General features: G+C 30.8%; 1 protein-coding gene across 3 annotated transcripts in view; it reads right to left on the reverse strand.

Moving 5' to 3' along the window:
• Nucleotides 1–18256, reverse strand: part of LOC109190780 (polycomb group protein EMBRYONIC FLOWER 2-like) — a 24924-nt gene extending 6668 nt beyond the window's left edge. For all 3 annotated transcript variants that reach the window (XR_002055789.1, XM_019341376.1, XM_019341377.1), the window contains exons 1-15: nt 18219–18256; nt 18067–18116; nt 17289–17353; nt 13177–13220; nt 12941–13059; nt 10394–10529; nt 10005–10060; nt 9443–9554; nt 7341–7509; nt 7138–7179; nt 6490–6629; nt 5467–5529; nt 5327–5376; nt 4655–4719; nt 31–83 (exon numbers count right to left, since the gene is read on the reverse strand). Coding sequence is in view for 2 of the 3 variants with exons in the window: in XM_019341376.1 (XP_019196921.1) it covers nt 31–83; nt 4655–4719; nt 5327–5376; nt 5467–5529; nt 6490–6629; nt 7138–7179; nt 7341–7509; nt 9443–9554; nt 10005–10060; nt 10394–10525 (882 nt within the window). In the remaining variant the exon portion in view is untranslated. The remainder of the gene's footprint in view (nt 1–30; nt 84–4654; nt 4720–5326; nt 5377–5466; nt 5530–6489; nt 6630–7137; nt 7180–7340; nt 7510–9442; nt 9555–10004; nt 10061–10393; nt 10530–12940; nt 13060–13176; nt 13221–17288; nt 17354–18066; nt 18117–18218) is intronic.
• Between the last annotated feature and the right edge of the window lie 2680 nt (nt 18257–20936).

A 20936-nucleotide genomic window follows, 5' to 3' on the forward strand; every position in this document is an offset into this window, starting at 1 on the left:
AATGAGCAAGAAAGATAATGCTAGCCATACCTCAAAGTCAAGGCAACTTATTGAGCAGAAAGGACACGAGAAGTCCTGTGCCACTACAAATGATTAAAAAAAAATCAGCTCATTCCCAATTTACATAAAAGAAATACTAAAATAATGCAGATTTGTTGAGGGCCATCAAAAACTATATAGAAAACCCCTATCAACGTACGTTTCACAAAATAATATACAAATAAATAAATAAAGTTGTTTGAAATTCAAATAGTAAAGTGAACAAGTAAAATGGAACAGAATGACAATAGTAGTATAGTACTATTTGTTGAATTTGGAAGATGGAATGGTCTGGCGGGTGGAGAATAATACCACCCGCCAGTTAGGCGGAAGCAATATAAAGAATCAAGACTAGGAAATGAATATAAAACTGAAATTATATTGGTATATTCTCTCTGTTTCTAATACAGAAACACAGTATGTATATATATATACACAAATACATAACTGTAATTAACTACCCGTAACTGACACCTATTCATAAACAGACACAACCCTATGGATAAAACTAACTCTTTATTTTCAACACTCCCCCTCAAGCTTGAACATCTGGAAGTTTCAAGCTTGGATTAAAGCATACACTCTACCTTAGAATTACAAATGAAGATTAAAAGCAACTAGAGAATAACAGTGCTGGATGGCTTCGGAGGAACAATGCTATAAACAACCCTTGGGAATGAAGGCACCAGAGCTTGTCACAAACTGACACGAACACCCTCACAGCAACATAAGCACTCTAGGATTTGCCAACGACAATCTTCATCACGAACGACAAAGCAAACCAATCTGAGCAGCAAATGGGAGGTAGTAGAGCCCACATGATGGTTGTATGAATACCGAGAAAACCACATGATTGTTGTTTATACCTCTTATAGGATAAGTGAATAACAAAAGAAGCTTCCGGAAATAAACAAGGTGCCAAACATGAAAACCCTAGGGACTAAGTATGGTATACCGAATATAAAGAAACAAATACGGTTATACCAAAAACACCCCGGAAAAAAGTTTGGCAACAAACCGAAAAAGCCTTCAAACTTTCACCAAAAGGTCCAAGGGCAAAACAACAATCTGGAATTTTCACCGGAGAATACATCACAAGGAAAAATACACCACAGCCAAATCTACGCAGATGGGGTTGCGGGGTACGGACAGAGGCTTCTGGAGAATTTCGTCGGAAAATCACGCCGGAGGTGGGCTCATGCGCCAGCGCATGAGGGAAGGTCGCCGGCGCGATTCCGAGAGTGACTGTGGTTTTAGATTTTGAAGCAAACCACCATAGATACGTCGGAATTCAAGAGGCAGTCTCAGGGCTACTATTTATGCCGGAAAATGTAAGGAAAATGCCCTAGAAAAGTGGCTCTGATACCATGTTGAATTTGGAAGATGGAATGGCCTGGCGGGTGGAGAATAATACCACCCGCCAGTTAGGCGGAAGCAATATAAAGAATCAAGACTAGGAAATGAATATAAAACTGAAATTATATTGGTATATTCTCTCTGTTTCTAATACAGAAACACAGTACATATATATACACAAATACATAACTGTAAGTAACTACCCGTAACTGACACCTATTCATAAACAGACACAACCCTATAAAACTAACTCTTTATTTTCAACACTATTAACTGCCATACTGTTCAGCCTTTATATCAACACAAACCAAGTATCACTCAATAGTTTCCAAGCATTTCAAGAGAAATATTTCAAGGTTCCAATGGAAAATTGACAATTTAGTTTTGTAGTCATAACTCAATACTTGGACTCAAAAAGTTCTTGGAGATTCTGCTGTAGGGCATTCACAAAATTATCCTCCAACTTTGAGCCCAAGATTTACTCTACATACTACCCTTTTATTTAATTTTATTTGACTTTATGATAGGTAAAGAATATATTAAGAACACCAAGGGAGTGCATCCCATATACAAAGAAAACTGAAAAATGACAATAGAAAACCAAATCATCATCCTAACACTGTTTGTAGTTGAAGTTAAGTTGGTGATCTAATCAAATCCAACTATTAGAAAACAAAACAAAATAAATGATGATTGTGAAAGGAAATATAGATAAACATAAGTACATGTAGAAGAACTAAGAAGTGGATACTGAGTCCCCAATTTTATCTTTATGCATGTTCAAAGAAATATGAAGTTATATTTGTTCTATCAAGTTTCAATTCTAGTTCTTTTCACCAATCACCAAGGATTTTAAGAAAAACAAAGTTTTTATTTCCTAAGCAAACTCAAAATACATCTATTTTAAACCACATCTTGGCTTGCCTACACAAGCTTTAATCCTTGTTTTGTCAATGCAATTAGAAATGAAAATAATTATTGATCCTATATTGTTTTCCCAATAAGCAAAACAATTGTTCATATATTCTTCACCAAAAAAAAAAAAAAAAACAATTGTTCATATAGATCTACCATATTTGAGAAAAAGCAATTTTTTAAAAACGTGTTAACTTTCTGTTTCAAACCTTAATTTATAGAATTCCCAAATTTCTCAAAATTATCCTAAACATAATCAATATGCAGACTTTTGGTTCTGAACATGACAACATGTATTGACTCCAAATTCTCAATGATGAGCCAGTCAGTGCTAGAATATTTGCAGCAAAAAATCATGATAAATTGAAGAATCAATACTGAAACAATTATGATTTGTAGTTGAATATCTAATCTGAGGAAGATTGTTTTGAATGGCATTATCTTTGTTAAATTTGATGGGAGTTGCGGGTTTAACTGTCTTAGTTACAACTAGATATACATATACTTCATATCTGTTACCATTAAGGACTAAAGAAGAGAAAATGCAAAACTGCTATTTTCTCTCACACACATAAATTCTATTGATATTACAATGTTGATAATTTTTTTTTGAAGAATATATAGAAGTGGAACATGAAAGTTGCACCTAGTGTAGTGGACAAGTGCACAATTATTAGCAGTTATATTTGTGAATTTAAGCCCTGAAGAAGCCTCTCCAAGAGCAAAGATAAGGCGATGCCCATGTTCCTTCCCTAAATCCAGCACAATGTGAAAGCCTTGCTTACTGGTTAACTAGGGTCCGTTTGGAAACCTGAAAACTGACTTCCGGAAGTCATTTTCTGGATTTCCCAGTGATTGGCTATGAACTAAAAATGAAGTCAACAGCAAATACTCATTCTGGTCAGAGGAAAAATAACTTGTTTTGGCGGAAAATGTCTTTCGAGATTTTTACTCGGAAAACATTTTTTGGATTTCTAATTTTCTATACCACGCTCAATTCTCTCTCTCTCTCTCTGTAAGAGAAAAGAACAAGGAGGTATTTTGATTGACTAGAAACTAAAGAAAAGAAACAGGAAGTCACAAGACTTTCCCCAACAAGAGTTTTAAGCTCTTGCCCCACAAGAGTTTTAGGCTCTTGCCTAGCTACTAAAGCTTAAAGACTAAGGAAGATTATTGGATGCCCTCCTTTCTTGAGGAGGTTACAATTTATAATGCAATGCAGAAAATAAATATAGTAAAGGGAGAGAATTGAGAAGCTGATTTATTTCTGTCAGGTTGCATGATTTAAGCTTATCCCATGATCAGTGTGTTGATTGTTTGATTTGCCTGATTTGCTGTCCAGATTTCTTGCTTTCCAATCTTGTGTTGATTCCCTTTTTTTGCGTGAGTAAACCACCCATTCCCTTGGGTGTGTATCACTCTCTCTCTCTCTTCCTCTAAGTGGTGTCAAATGGGCGGGTTGTCTCGCCATCTATCTAGTTATTATTTGAATTGGATTGGGCTAGTCTGGTTAAAATATGGGTCTAATCTAGCTGGGCCAAACAATAAAATCGATGTCCGACCCGGCCCATAACCCAAATCTTTTATTAAAAAAATCTTTAATTTCTTTAGTTTAGACTTATTACACTTATCAATGGCCAATTAAAATATAGATTGGGTTGAGCCGGATCAAATCCCACAACCCAAAAATTTTAATAAAAAATAAATAAAAATTATTCAATTTCTTTAGTTCAGAAATTAAATATGAGTCGAATTGGGCTGAGCCAAACAAATAAAATTTTGGCTCGGCCTAACCCACATCCCCCCCCCCCCCCCCCCTCTCGACCCCCAGAAAAAGTAATTTTTTTTCTTCAATTTCTTTATTTCAAAATTATTATATATTTCAATTTATGTATTTATGTTTACTATAATAAGTTACAAGTGAAAAATTATTTATTTAGATCTTTTTGTTATAATTGTTATTAATCATTATCATTATAACTATTATAAATTTAAATTTATAATTTTATTTTAATATAAATAATTATTATCATTAAAATAATTAATATTTTATAAGAAATAATTTAGTAATAGATTTATGTTCATGTTTTTAAAAATGAACCAAACAGAAAATATACAATTTTTTTACTTTGACCAAGCAGAAAAAGACTGCTTTCTGACTTTCAGTCAAACACTAGAAAATGAAATTGTTTTCTAGAAAACATTTTCGTGTTTCCGAATAGACCCTTAAGGTATCCCGTCTGTCCAAAAGTGGGTATCATAAAACAAAAAGAGATTGAAAACTAGCCAAATATAAAGGCCAAAAATAGGTAAAGCATATATTTTTATCAAGAATTTATCTTACCTTGAGTCTTGTCAAATTTGTCATTATTGTATGAAAAGTGGAAGCAAACACTTCCTCTCCTTATCCTAGAAATTGTAAACATTAGAAGGGTAAGCAACTAGCATGTTTTTCATAAATAAAAATAAGAAACATACTAACTACAACCCTACACACTTTTATGAATAAACAAAAAGCAGACCAAGGAATATGAGCATTTTACTTAATTAGAAAAACAAACTAACTATAAGAAAAGGAAAAGAGAAGAACCTCAGTATTCAGGAAAAAGTAAAATATTAAGGAGTTACAGCACTCATGAGCTACAGAAATTCCTATCCAAAAAGCCATGAGCCATGGCCTCAACTTGACAGACTAATGTGATATCACACAGTAAAAAATATCCAGTTTACTTCAATTTTGAATTACATAAGCCCACATCATTTAGAAACTCAAAATACATATAACTACATCATTTACATGAGCCATGAAATGAATTTTGAATTTCTTTGAGGCCTACCTTCAACTGATTATATACAACAGTTTAATGCTAATGCAATGGTATTAGCAATTCAATCACCATAAAAAAAAAAAAATTAAATAAAATAAAATGAAGTATTGTAAGTAATCTGATTCAAGGGAGTGAATATAGTTAACCTCTTTTGCGTAAGGAAAATGCGAAAATTATGAAATGTTCACCTGTGAATATGCTGAGTAGAAATCGCAACCTGCAGCTGCTGCAATGGAGCCTTTGGAGGCCAAAATTTCGAAGATTTAGTAATAAAATTATTTTAAAAACACACAAATGTAGAAGTAAAATAGAATTGAGAGGAAAGTACCTCATTATCTTCAGAAGATGGGATAAGCCGAAACGAAGGGATTTCGAATTGCGAGCAGCTTGACTGAAAACAAAAGAAAATATAAAAACCATTGTTTAAAAATATATTTTACTTTTTGTGTACTCGGTGTTCTATGAAATTATTATTTATACAAATATATATATATTATTAATTCAGAGGTTAATCGATTCATTAATAATTCACAAAAATAAATAATTTTTCTTTTTAAATTTGGAAGTGATAATTATATCATTTATAAGTTATCGCGATCAGAGAAGTGTTAAGTTGGTTGATTCAGATTAGAATTTCGTCAGTTTATGTTGAGTCTGATTCCTAGCTAATTATTCAAGGGCTAGGTAATATTCGTTGCAATTCTTACATTGACCTTGTTCTTAGCGATATTAGTTTTATGTTTGTTAAACGATCCGCGAACACGGTAACTCATTTGTTGACAAAAAATGCCGTGTTCAATGCTGGTTGTACTGTTGTATGGAGTGGTTGTCCTCTCCTTCTTCCTTTGTTTCGGATGTTATTTTGGCTGAGGCCAGATATTAATGCATTGAAGTTTTCCTTTCAAAAAAATATATGTGAGGGATAATTTTTCTTAATAAAATGAGAGTTTCTACAATATATTTTACCATAATGTATTTTTTGTAAAAAAAAAATGAAAAAAATGAAATGTTTTGTCCACGTTACATTACTATACCTTTTTTTTTAGTACTACTGACTTTGTTATAAGCTTCCATTTAAGCTCAAACTCACAATTTCCTATATGGGAGGGTATCTTGATGCCACTAGACCACAAGGTGTTTGGCTTGTCAACCCACTTAATATAATCAAAATACACGTTTAAAAAAAAAAAAAAAGATATTGGAGCAAAACATATTGTAATTTTTTTTTTTAAATCTTCTTCACTATATGTACTTACTTTTATATCATTGAAATATCAACTTATTGTGGGTTGAAAATGATTGAAGTATAAAGTGTTAAACGAAAATATTAGTATAGATCGATATATCATACCTGTATAAAATATGGGTATAATTTGACAGATTTATGAAGATGAGCATTTTCTTCCGAAGCAAAGTTGGGAGTATTCATCCATGAGTTAAAAACTAATTCAAATGGCACCTTTCCCACCAAGCATTTCCCTTCAACGTTTGCTATCATTCCACAAAGGATTAAATTAGAACTATTAAAAAAAAAGTTTATATATAGAATGACCAAGAAAAAAGAAGAAGAAGAAGAAGAAGAGAGAGAGAGACAATATACCAAAAGAATCAATTGAAAACATTGAAAGAAGTTTACACTAGTAGTTCAATTGGTCATGTAGGTAAAATTCGTTACAAAAGATCAATGATCGAATCTTTTTGTCACAAAAAAATATAGAAGAAGAAAAAATAATTGTAACGGACAAATATTTTTACAAAAGTATATATCTTTACTAAACTTCTATTTATATAGTATCAACATTTATTTATGTAGTTAAGTTGGTATCTAGAAGACTAGAACACCTTATAGTATTTAATTAATATGGAACCCTAAATTCCACATTGTATATATAGATCATTATAATAATTAATTATTTCAATAATAATAATAATAAACAAAGACATGCATCTCAACTATGACATATATACACAAAGTTATGGATTTTGCATGTGTACTTACAAGGAAACGAGGACAAATCCTTATGATTCTTAGCAATTTCAGCTGTAAAAAGAGATAAGAAAATAATATTATTATTACATATATATATATATATATATATATATATATATATATATATATATAAAATAAAGGTCAAGTTTATTTTTATTTAGATAAATTAATTAATTATAATTAGGGAATATAATAAGTATGTAACAACATACCCGTGCTAATGAATAAAATGGAAAGAGACTCTTCTTTTATTTTCCTCAATGTTTCTTCTACTTGAGGTAGAACAAACTTAACGTCAGTGTATCTCTCCCTTTCCCTTCCTGCAGGACAAGCGTCAAGTCTCCACATTCCTCCAATGGAGTACTCAAAGGCTTCAATTTCCTTTTTGTAGGTATTGCAAAACACATACGTATTAAAAGCTAACCATGTATATATTAATATAATATGTTGTATGTATTTATAAGTTATGTTAAATGCTCAAAATTTATATGTAATCTTATATAATCAAAATGCAATCAGATCACCCTCATTTTTTTTTTTTTTTGTGAAAGGATCAGATCACCCTCATTATTTGTTGGTAGGAGACACTAGAAACAATGACACCAATATATGTGCAAGCACACAGTATACATTAAATACTCAGTCTTGAAGGTGAACTATAGATCGATCGGAACTTTGTTAATCTCTTAATTGTTTTCTATATTAAAATATAGATAAATAAATAAATAAACTAAATATTGTAACTCACTTTAATCTTTCACACATATGTCCAATTCAATTAGAATTTAAATGATAGATGCAATATAATATCACATCATTCTCAAACCATTTAAATTTCATTTTAACACTTTTTTTTTTTTTTTTGCAACACTTTTTTGAAGGATTTAAGCCATGAAAATCATGCATATTATTCATTTTTAGTTATCCTTCAAAAAGTTTTACTTTGTCGAACAATACTTGAAAGTCGTGCACTCGTGCTCTTCCATTATTTGCTTAACTGTACTCATATTTGTGTTAGGTCATCTCCAACCTATTACACCAAAAGAAATATTCCCAACATATTCTTACACCAAATTTTATTTATCTCCAACTCATTACACCAAATTTTATTTCTACACTAAAATAATTTATTTTCTCATAAATTAAAACTTTAATTTTTTTACTTTAATTTTTTAATATAAAATTTAATTGTAATGCAAATAATATTTTTATTGCACAATAATATAACATATAACAACCATTCATTTAATTTTCAAAATAACCGTATCATTTCCACAAATGTTCAATCAATGCATTACGAAGTGCATAATGCGGAGATTATTAATTCTAAGTATGTTTTGTTTAATTTTGGATGTATTCAGTTTAATTTTATGAAAAATATGTTTTATGTACTTTAATTTTTAATTAATCTATATATAATATTAGGTTTGTTTTAATCTTCTTGATACAATCTTTCAAATAATATAATTTATTTTTAATTATTAAAATTTTATGTTTATGTATTTAACAAAATATGTAAATTCATAAAAACAAAATATGGATACAAAAGGAATTAATTAATAAAAAAGACAATGGGCAAAGTTGGGATAAAATGGTTTACACCATTTTGACGTAAAACTACAGTGACGGCGCTACACAGTAGACAATCGCCAAACTGGCGCCCAATTTGGCGCCTTCACTGGAGAAGGTTCAGCGCCAAATTGGGCGCCATTTTGGCGTTTGGTGCCATTTTGCCGCTCCGCTGGAGTTGGTCTTAGGTTTATTTGGCAAAGTCAATACACATGTATATATAATCCAAATAAACATGAAACTCATTTGCAATGAATTAGAATTAATACTAATGTAATTTGTTATCCTAAATGGATGCATAATATATATATATATATATATATATATATATATATATATATATATATGGGTTCCCATGTAGTTGACCTTCTCAGGTGTGGTTGTGTGGTTACTTAGGTGCGTTATTTTTTTTCTTAAAGTGCGTGAGGTGTTGAAACTTAGGCGCGACATTTTAAAACCTTAGGTACGTGCGTGGTTTGTGTTCTTAATGTGCGCGGTTTGTGTACTTAAGGTGCTTCGTTTGTGTGCTTAAGGTGCTTTGTTTGTGTGCTTAAGGTGCATGATTTGTGTATTACTTAAGGTGCGTCAATCGCACAACCGTATAGAAAGCTATACCCACACTTGAACCCTTCGATATATATATATATAGATAATTAAGTGTGGTTTTATCATAAACTTTACCTATCACAAGAGTAACACGGTAATTAAGAGTGGAGAAATATAAATGAGGAATAAGAAAAATCACCTTAGTTGTTGGAACTGAAATATCTCTAGCCAACAATATAAAAAGAGGGAAGCAACTTTGCATTTGTGATTCATCATTATAAGCGGTTGACAAAGAAATTATCATTTGTGCCCTAAAACATAAAAATAATATTTAAAAAAAGTTAATATATCATATTGAGTTTTAAATCAAACATGTATAAATTAGAAATACTAAAAATATTCAAGTTGAATTGAACGAAAACATTAAGGGGAGTTTGTTCAAATATAACAATTAGAATTATTTTTTTTAAAATGTATGTTTTACTAAAAGTAGCTTTTTTAAAAAAAAAAAAAAAAATTAATAAACTGAAATCAAAATCATTATTATTAAAATTATTGTTTAAATATGTACAATTTGAAATTAAAATTAATTTTTTTAATTTTACTTTTGAAAAAAAGCTATTGAAACATTAAATGCTGTATTTCATGCCAAATGTTTGGCTAGCTAGAAAGAACTATTCTTACATATATATTTAGTGTTGAAAAACCAGTATTAATCGACATAGTGAAAGTTTAGGTGAATTTTTGGTTTGAAAGCATACCTCTTTTTGTGTTCCTCTGGTAATACATAACTCATACATTTATTCAGAAACACTGGCTGCACAAAATTACATTTGAAGTGAAATAAAACTTTAACAAAAGGTAAAATAACCTCTCTATATAATTAATTAGTATTGAAGAACAAACTAGAAATTAACAATTGAACGAATACATATATATATATATATATATATATATATATATATATATATATATATATATATATGCGAGTTAATTTCATTTTTATTCATAAATTATATAATTATACTTTCACTAGTACTAAAAAATCTAAAAACTAGTTCAAATTAAAGTATAAGAATTGAATATGAATAATGCAAAGAATAATGGATGAATATATAAATCAATTTAAGAATTATGTAACATTACATACTCTCTTAGTAACCTGCTGACTGAGGGCGTTGTACAAGTCTACAGCCTTGCAATAATACTCAAAACTTTCTTCTCGTGCAGCTTTCTCTTCAAGTGATATCAAGGCATGAAAGCCATGAAAGAATGAATCCATTTTCCTGCATTTAATTTGTAGAGTAATACTTTTAATTGAAATCAATTTTTAATTTGCTTTACAAATTAATTGATTGATTACACACACAAAATATATAAGAGTAACCCCAATTGTACTTTTTTTTTTTTTTTTACTTTTACATAGGAAAAATCAAATAGAGGTTTTTTTTACAAACGGGAAGATGAATTTTGGGGAGATTTTTTTTGTTTTTTTTTTTTTCCAGCAAATTAAGTTTTTTTTTTTTTTTTTTTTTTTTGTGGGGCCCACCTTTTGAACAAAGTGACGCGCAATCCATGCGTGATGGGAAACTCTGCACCCAACACGGCACATGAAGTGCACATGCCATGCTCGGCGTGTCTACATACATTTTTTTCTTTTAATTCTTAGACTTTTCAAATTGATCAAATTTAATCTAAAATATATAAAATATTATTATACAAAAAAGAGTAGATTTTGGTGAAAGTGAGGACATTTTTGAATATTTTAAATTGAATTTGACTGATTTTGATAAGTATATCTATAATTAATTACTTGTTTTAATAGATTTGCACTTAGATGTGTATATGCACAATGAATTAAACGATGCATATATGTATGAATGGTTCCAAATTATGGTTGGTTGATGTTTACACAAACACATATAGCTACATGAAATGTGGATGCAAATAACGAAGAAGAAATGTGAAGGGGGGAGAGAATGAGCATGTACCTCAAATCTAGAACTTGATTTTGTTGAAAGAGTGAAATTTCTTTTGTAAGAATTAGAAGATATAGAGCAAAATAAATCCTTTCAAAAACAACAACAAAAGAAAAAAAAGCAGAATAAATAGAATTTTTGTACCACCGTATATAGAAACATTTCGGATTTAATTATTGATGAGCTGTGTAGGGACGGTGGGGTACATCTCAAATATTGCAAATCTGAGGAGTTAATTATCGATTTGGTCCCTCGATTATGGAGATTTCACCAATTTGATCTTCGACTTTCAAAATTCTTCAATTTAATCCCCGATTATGTTTTTTTTTACCTGAAATGGTCATAACCGTTAGATGTCCGTTAACTCGGGACCAAATTGGTAATTTCACTATAGTCAATGGATTATTTCAGTAATTAACTTTTGAAGAAAATAGTGCATGTGATGATCGAAATGGTTCCTTGACTATAACAAAATTACCAATTTGGTCCCAAAATAACGGATATCTAACAGTTAGGACCATTTCGGATAAAAAAAACATAACCAAGGACTAAATTGAGAATTTTAAAAGTCGAGAACTAGATTGGTGAAATCTCATAGTCGAGGGACCAAATCAGTAATTAACTCTAAATTTGAGTAAATACTCAAAATGGTACCTTAATTATTATCCTATTTTGTCTCCTATATATCCTATTTTGTCTTTAATCCTTATCCATTTTCTTCCCTTTTTGTGGGTTCTACTCCTCCACATTCCTACACATCATCCACTATTTTATTCACTTTTCTACAATTAATAATTTCAAATTTTAATTTTAAATAAAATAAATTTAAATAACAAAATAAAATAATTTTTGAATTATTAAATATAATTTCAAACTAATCAAAATAAATTAATTCAAAAATTAAAAAATAAATTAAACATGAAAATTAAAAAATTAATAATTAAAAATAGATCTCCACTAGTTATGTTCATTATCTTTGCTTCCCAAGCTCACTTAGCAAGAAGTTTGTCCACTTTGATATAGTAAAACTTCCAAGAAATTTTCCAAAGCAGGCTGCTGATGCTATTCCTTGGGGTTTCAAATACAAATATACAATACATCTTTCATTAGTCTAGTATTTTTTTCTTTCAATTATTATATTTTCACAGTGGTATTGTTAATTAAATTAATGGATATAAGTCCATGAATTCAATTCCTCCTCCTTTTGTCCTTAGGCAGTGCTTCTCTATCATTTATTAGGGATTCTATGTTTAACTGAACAAGTCTGGGGCTGTAAAACCTCCCACTGTTTCTATCTGTTATATAACCTTCCTTGGAGCATTTTATTCAATACCACTTCTTGTATTAATAAAAATGTTTCTTTTTCCCTATCCTCAATATTCATATTCCTGTAGTTTTCGAGTCTGCTCAATTTCTTTCCTCAGAAAGTATTCCTATTCACAAAGGATGTAAAAACTAACCTTAAACCCAATGTTAGAGAATATATATATATATATATATATATATATATATATATATATACATATACTTGGGGACACTAGCAACCAAAGAAAGTCTAAGTTTAGCATCACCGTGGTCAATTTTCTACATATTACGAGCAAATTATAACTAAAGAAACTTATACACCCAAAAAAATAAATAAAAATCAGCCATTACTGAAAACAAACACAAAAAAATCAGCTGCCAGAAAAATTTAACACGCTAAGCGGAATTACTACCGTCAGTCTTGTGCTGGAGTTCATTGACTGTTGTAGGGAAGACCAAATCTGAGATATGTTTTGCATGCTTTGGATATTTGACAACAGTCTGAGACTTTCTGCGTCTTAGTGACTTTGAACTGTAAACAAAATACAGTGACCTTATACACTTTTTAAAATTATACTACTCATATTGTCATAAGATAAGAAAGACAAGTAATAGCCAATTAAGATTCTAATATAGAAAAGTTATATACCTGAAAATGAAGGTTTCCGCCCTAGGACCAACAACATCAGCAATCTGAGAATAATATCAGCAAAGATATGTCACAAACACAAAAATGCACTTCTATGAAGTCATTTATAGCATGTGAATTAACTTGGTTAATTACTTTGACAGATTCAGAGGAAAGCAGAAGAGGAGAATAATTTACAATAAAACAGACAGAAAAACAAGAGGTTAAAGAGAGGAGAGCTGAAGCATGAATATGCTATTACCCTTGAGCACATTTAGGCCCCCATTTGGTAACATGGTTAGCTTATCAGCCAATTTTAGCTTATTTGACAGTTTTACACTTTGACCACTATTAGTTGTTTGATTTTGTTAAACAACCAATATGAGTGTTTGGTTAATCAGCTTATTGCTCCAAAACGCTAAAATTTAAAAAGTTGCTCAAAAGTCAAAACAGCTTTTTCGATTAGTTTTTTGAGAAAATAAATTATACCCTTAAAGGTCATTTTGCATGTAGTCAGTTATCAGCTAACAGCTAATTTACCAAACATTTTTCTACAATCGGCTAATGCTATCAACTAGTCAAACCCGCTAACAGCTATTTCCCAAACACACCCTTATTCTCATATCCTCCCTTTGTTTCCTTTCTCACCTAATCAATTTCATTACAACATAGTTATCCTCTTCGACCATTCCATTTCCTTCTTACTTTAAGTTTCTTTTCACTCTAATTCAAATCTCCGGACACTTAATAGGCCTTCAGCAAATGAATAAATGGGAAAGAGTAATGTAAATAAACATCATTAAAACTTAGTAAAAAATGAAGAGAACAAATAAATTGTTTTGTCAATTGCAAATAAAAAGGTGGATGTTCGGTGTTCAGAGGGTGGGAAGAATCACTGCCCCACCATCAAGGTACAAACTATGAAATGTGAACCAAAGAAATGGAGAGGAGAATAGACACGATAGATAGATAGATAGAGATGAGAAAATAATAGAATGACTTGATCACATATTTGACATGCACAGTAATATTAAATAATCCTAGTAGTTAAGTTTTGCAAGAAAAAAAATGTCAACAATTATACAAAAGCTTCCCAAAGGAAGTGGGAATCGCTCAAACATCAGATGGAATTGGGAATATCATATTAAACCAAGAAGCACTGGATTGGACAAAGAAGAATACAAACAGCAAACAGCACATGAAATATGGCTCAGATACCATGTTAGAATCAATGAGGTCTAGCAAGTGGAGAAGAGCACCCATTAGCAAGGCAAAAGCTATCAAGTCAGAAACACAATTAGAATTAAAATGAACGAAATATATGGCATATAATAAGATGATCAGATCCTTGATCACATATTCTAAATTCAAATTGTCTATATTCTCTATATTAAATAATACAGGACTCACAAGAAATAGGAACATATTCTAGTTTATTATCTATTCTTGAGGATAAATATATCCTCACTAATAGCTAAAGCTTTAAGTTGAGGTGAAACACTGTTAGAGTAAAGAGCAGATGAGGAAGAAGCAATGCAGAATTGAGGAGATTAAAATGAAAAAGGGCAAACAAGGTTCTTCCAGCAAGAATGGATTCTTGCCCAGCTACAATAGCTATTATTTTCTAATCAATATTCGATACCTTCAACACTAGCGGAGGCTCCGGATCCTTATTTATAATCCCATGCAATGAACAAATTAAGTAAATAGCATAAATTTATAAATCAATAAATAAATATACACACAAATAAATATACATATATGTGTGTTGGGCGGAGGCCTGAAGGGCCAAGTCCAGCACCCTGCCTTTCGAAATGTGGTGTTGGTTGCTACGTAAGTAAGTATAAGGAAATAAAGTTGCACTTTCGCTACTAACTATAGATTTTGGCGTAATGGCAAGCGTTTGATCCTAACAATGTGTGTTTTTATACACATAAATATATACAAACACACACATGTATACATGTGTGTACTTTAAAGGGAAAAGATGGAAATCATGTCACATTACCTAAGGTATAGAAGGTAATCAGATTATCTTAACAAAATTCCAAAATCTGATGTGGCAATAATGTTACATACTTACATTACCATGGGTTATGTAAGAACTTAAACCAATGAGATTATATAACATAAATATGCTCACATTACCTTGGTTATATTATATAAATTGAACCAGACACCTCTTGATAGCTATCTTTCCCCACATTAAAAGGAAGTGTGTAATAATTAGAGGAAAGTTCAATGGAAACATAATTTCAGGTATGTAAATTTATTAATATATTTTTAATTGTTACAAACGTATGGGTTAAGTATTTTTGTTGCCTAACACATCAGAAATATTTCCTGATTTTTTTGTTCTTGGGTTGATGAAGAAAATTGAGTTTGTTTGTACCTCAGATTTCCTTTGGTCAAAATTGACAAATACAAATACATCTGGGACATCATCAGTCACCTGAAACGTATCTAGGAGTTTAAGCTTTATAGCTAAAAAAACTAAACATCAAAATTCCACAAGATCAGAGAAGCTTACTGAGTACTTAAAGATGAATTCACCATGACAAGCAGAAAAGTGACACTTTAGCCCCTAAATAGAATTAAAATATTTTTAAGAGTCCATAACTTTTATTCAGTTATGTATTACTTTGATCAAGGAAAAATGAGCAAGAAAGATAACGCTAGCCATACCTCAAAGTGAAGGCAACTTATTGAGCAGAAAGGACACGAGAAATCCTGTGCCACTACAAATGATTTTTTTTTTTTTTTTTTTTTTTTTTTTTTTTTTTTTTTTTTTTTTTTAAATCAGCTCATTCCCAATTCACATAAAATAAATACTAAAATCATGCAGATTTGTTGAGGGCCAGCAAAAACTATATAGAAAACCCCTATCAACGTAAGTTTCACAAAATAATAAATAAATAAATAAATAAAGTGGTTAATATAATCCTTCAGCATTTCTTCTATTAATATAATCCTTAGTTTTTCAAAAAAAAAAAATAATAATAAAGTGGTTTGAAATTCAAATAGTAAAGTGAACAAGTAAAATGGAACAGAAGGACAAAATAATACTATTAACTGCCATACTGTTCAGCCTTTATATCAACACAAACCAAGTATCACTTAATAGTTTCCAAGCATTTCAAGAGAAATATTTCAAGGTTCATCCAATGGAAAATTGACAATTTAGTTTTGTAGTCATAACTCAATACTTGAACTCAAAAAGTTCTTGGAGATTCTAACCTTAGATGACCATGTTGGTATGCTAGAAATGGTACTCAATTCATTCTGAACCATATGAAATAGTATCTGTTGTAGGGCATTCACAAAATTATCCTCCAACTTTGAGCCCAAGATTTACTCTACATACTTGATACTACCCTTTTATTTAATTTTATTAGACTTTATGATAGGTAAAGAATATATTAAGAACACCAAGGGAGTGCATCCCATATACAAAGAAGACTGAAAAATGACAATAGAAAACCAAATTATCATCCTAACACTGTTTATAGTTGAAGTTAAGTTGGAGATCTAATCAAATCCAACTATTAGAAAACAAAACAAAATAAATGATGATTGTGAAAGGAAATATATATAAACATAAGTACATGTAGAAGAACTAAGAAGTGGATACTGAGTCCCCAATTTTATGTTTATGCATGTTCAAAGAAATATGAAGTCATATTTCTTCTATCAAGGTTCAATTCTAGTTCTTTTCACCAATCACCAAGGATTTTAAGAAAAACAAAGTTTTTATTTCCTAAGCAAACTCAAAATACATCTATTTTAAACCACATCTTGGCTTGTCTACACGAACTTTAATCCTTGCTTTGTCAATGCAATTAGAAATGAAAAAAATTATTGATCCTATATTGTTTTACCAATAAGCAAAACAATTGTTCATATAGATCTACCATATTTGAGAAAAGGCATTTTTTTAAAAACCGTGTTACTTTCTGTTTCAAACCTTAATTTCTCAAAATTATCCTAAACATAATCAATATGCAGACTTTTGGTTCTGAACATGTATTGACTCCAAAAGTGGGTAGCATAAAACAAAAAGAGATTGAAAACTAGCCAAATATAAAGGCCAAAAATAGGTAAAGCAAATATTTTTTATCAAGAATTTATCTCACCTTGAGTCATGTAAAATTTGTCATTATTGTATGAAAAGTGGAAGCAAACACTTCCTCTCCTTATCCTAGAAATTGTAAACATTAGAAGGGTAAGCAACTAGCATGTTTTTCATAAATAAAATTATAAAAATAAGAAAAATACTAACTACAACCCTACACACTTTTATGAATAAACAAAAAGGAGACCAAGGAATATGAGCATTTTACTTAATTAGAAAAACAAACTAACTATAAGAAAAGGAAAAGAGAAGAACCTCATTATTCAGGAAAAAGTAAAATATTAAGCGGAGTTACAGCACTCATGAGCTACAGAAATTCCTATCCAAAAAGCCATGAGCCATGGCCTCAACTTGACAGATTAATGTGATATCACACAGTAAAAAAATCCAGTTTACTTCAATTTTGAATTACATAAGCCCATATCATTTAGAACTCAAAATACATATAATTACTGACACTAAAACAGTTGTAAGAGTATAATTTCACCAAAAATAATTACATAAACAGGAAGGGTTAATTTTCAGCTCAATTGAGTGCAAAACAATTAGTATCAGTCACTCGAGAGTCATCACATCTCTACTACAAAACTGCAAATCTCATTCCTACACAAGTGGAAAGCATGAAATGAATTTTGAATTTCTTTGAGGCCTTCAACTGATTAGATACAACAGTTTAATTCTAATGCAATGGTATTAGCAATTCAATCACCATAAAAAATAAAATAAAATAAAGTATTGTAAGTAATCTGATTCATGGGAGTGAATTATGAAATGTTCACCTGTGAATATGCTGGGCAGAAATCGCAACCTGCAGCTGCTGCAAAGGAGCCTTTGGAGGCCAGAATTTCGAAGATTTAGTAATAAAATTATTTTAAAAACACACAAAATGTAGAAGTAAATTATACTCCGTATAGAATTGAGAGGAAAGTACCTCATTATCTTCAGAAGATGGGATAAGCCGAAACGAAGGGATTTCGAATTCCGAGCAGCTTGACTGAAAACAAAAGAAAATATAAAAACCATTTTTTTTTTTTTTGAAAGGCATTGTTTATTTTTGGGATAAAGTACAAATAAATCACTAAACTATATGAGAAACATCAACTAAGCCATCAAACTCAAATAACCTCAAAATAAGCCATTGAACCCAAAAAAAAAAAAAAAAAAAAAAAAAAAAAAAAAGGACAATCAACATTTTTAACAGGTTAACCCTAAGTTTTTGCTGATTGGATTGCCACATTTTTATTTTATTTACATTTTTTCATTATAATCCACCCCATACTAATATATTTTAAAGTAATTATAATCAAAATAATTTTGTCTTGTCGGGATCTTATTTATTTATTTATTTATTATTTTTAAACAGAATATTCAGTGAAAAAATAATAAAAAATAAATAAATCAAATCTCGACAAGATAAAACTATTTTTATTAAATTATTTTAAAATATAATATTATCCAAGCAGATAATATTAATATTAATATTAATAAGAAGAGACGTAAATAAAATAAACATTTGGTAATCCAATCAGCAAAAATCTAGAGTTAACCTATTAAAAATGTTAATTGTTCTTTTTTCTGGGTTCAATGGCTTATTTGTTCTTTTTTTTTTTTTTTTTTTTTTTTTTTTTTTTTTTTTTTTCGGATTCAATGACTTATTTGAAGGTTATTTGAGTTCGATGGCTTAATTGATGTTTCCCAAATAGTTCAGTGGTTTATTTGTACTTTATCCTTTTACTTTTTGTGTACTCGGTGTTCTATGAAATTATTATTTATTTATGCAAATATATATATATATATATATATATATATATATATATATATATATATTATTAATTCAGAGGTTAATCAATTCATTAATAATTCACAAAAATAAATAATTTTTCTTTTTAAATTTGGAAGTGATAATTATATCATTTATAAGCTATCGCGACCAGAGAAATGCTAAGTTGGTTGATTCAGATGGGCATTTCGTCAGTTTGTGTTGAGTCTGATTCCCAAGCTAGTTATATGTAACAGTCATGGAAGGAAGAAGAGGGAAAAAGAACCATGAGAGAGCGGATCAAAGAAAGAAGAAGAAGTTGAGGGAGGGAACTGATCCTGGAATGAAAGAACAGTCACAAAACGTTGTCGTAGGATCACTGGCAGTTGAGGGTGGTTGAGCTGTATCCAGCGACGTCGTATTGAGCCCAACGGTTGGCTGTTAAACGAACTGTCAAACGGCGTCGTATTAATGCTGAGCTGTTTTATTCTTTTTCCCAATTTGTTAAGTAGTTATGTAATTGGTGAGATGGATAGAGTGAATTACGCGCACTACTTAATCACTAAGTTGTAATGGCAGAGACTATGCTGAATTTGGAACAAAATCTTCTATTCTTCTCTTCCTTCTCTCTAAACCCTACCCCCAATTCTTTCTTGTTCTTTCCCTTCTGATACGCTTCATTATGCTGAGAAGTGTGGTCTATTACATTATTCAAGGGCTAAGTAGTACTCGTTGCAATTCTTACATTGAGTCTGATTCCCAGCTAGTTATTCAAGGGTTAGGTAGTATTCATTGCAATTCTTACATTGACCTTGTGTGACAACCCAACATTTAATTTTATAAATTCGGTTTTAAGAAATTCCAAAATAGCCATTTTTCATCATTCCAAAATTTTTATGAGAAAAACAGTGGTTGAATAAACTATTTTGAGTTACATTTTAAATAAAATTTAACACCGGGACTTATTTTAATTCTAAAATCCTAAATTCTCGGGTACATTGCGTACCAAGTTTTTTTTATCTAAAAGTCAATCTGAGTGAAACTGTGAGAAATCTGAGAAACCTAAATTAAGTGGTTGTCTAGAAAGTATTTTTGAAAAAATCTATTTTTACCCCCCAAACTATTTAAAACCATCTTTTTAGACTATGTCCGTGATGCAAGGTGAACCATAAGCTTTATCAAAACTTTGTCGGATCTTTTAGAAGCCAAGCTAAATTACTCTTTTGCCCTCCATCAATCATTGAAGATTATCCTAGGGTTTTGAGCCATATAAATAGAATAGTAACCTCATTTTCTTACCTGATCTCATTCCCTTGCCTCTCCCAATCTTGTCTGCTAGAAGAAGAGAAAACACACAGTAAGTTCCATCCTTCACCAATATTCATCTTCTCCTTTTTGTTTTGGTGTCTTCTTTGCTTTCATTCTTTGAGTTCTCTTAGGCTTAGATGGTTGTGGTTGTTTGGGGTGTTTAGGTGGTGAAGGAAGTAGTGGAAGTTGGGTGGAGAGGAGGCTGAGATCCACACAAGAAGAAGAGACAACAAAGGTATAACCTATGGACTCCCACCTCTTTACTTAGACTCTGTGAAGTCAAGTTTATTGATGAAAATGTGTAAAAATGCTAGATTATTGATGTTGTTGAGCTATTAGTGATCTATTGTTGATCTATGTTTGTGTTGTTGAGGATTTGGGAGTGTTGGATTGCTCAAAATGGTTGCAGGTGGAGAAGAAAACCTTCTGCTGCACACTGTCTATGCACCAGACTAGCTCACGAAGCTAGCTAATGGCCCTAGGCAGGGACCGTCGGCTAGAACCATGGCCTTAGGCCGCTGCTTGGCGGAGCCAAGTGGCGGGGCTCCTCAAGCCCCGCCCCAAGCTCCGCCAGGCCAAACC

The sequence above is a fragment of the Ipomoea nil genome, unplaced genomic scaffold, assembly GCF_001879475.1.
Source record: "Ipomoea nil cultivar Tokyo-kokei standard unplaced genomic scaffold, Asagao_1.1 scaffold1576, whole genome shotgun sequence".
Taxonomy (NCBI): domain Eukaryota; kingdom Viridiplantae; phylum Streptophyta; class Magnoliopsida; order Solanales; family Convolvulaceae; genus Ipomoea; species Ipomoea nil.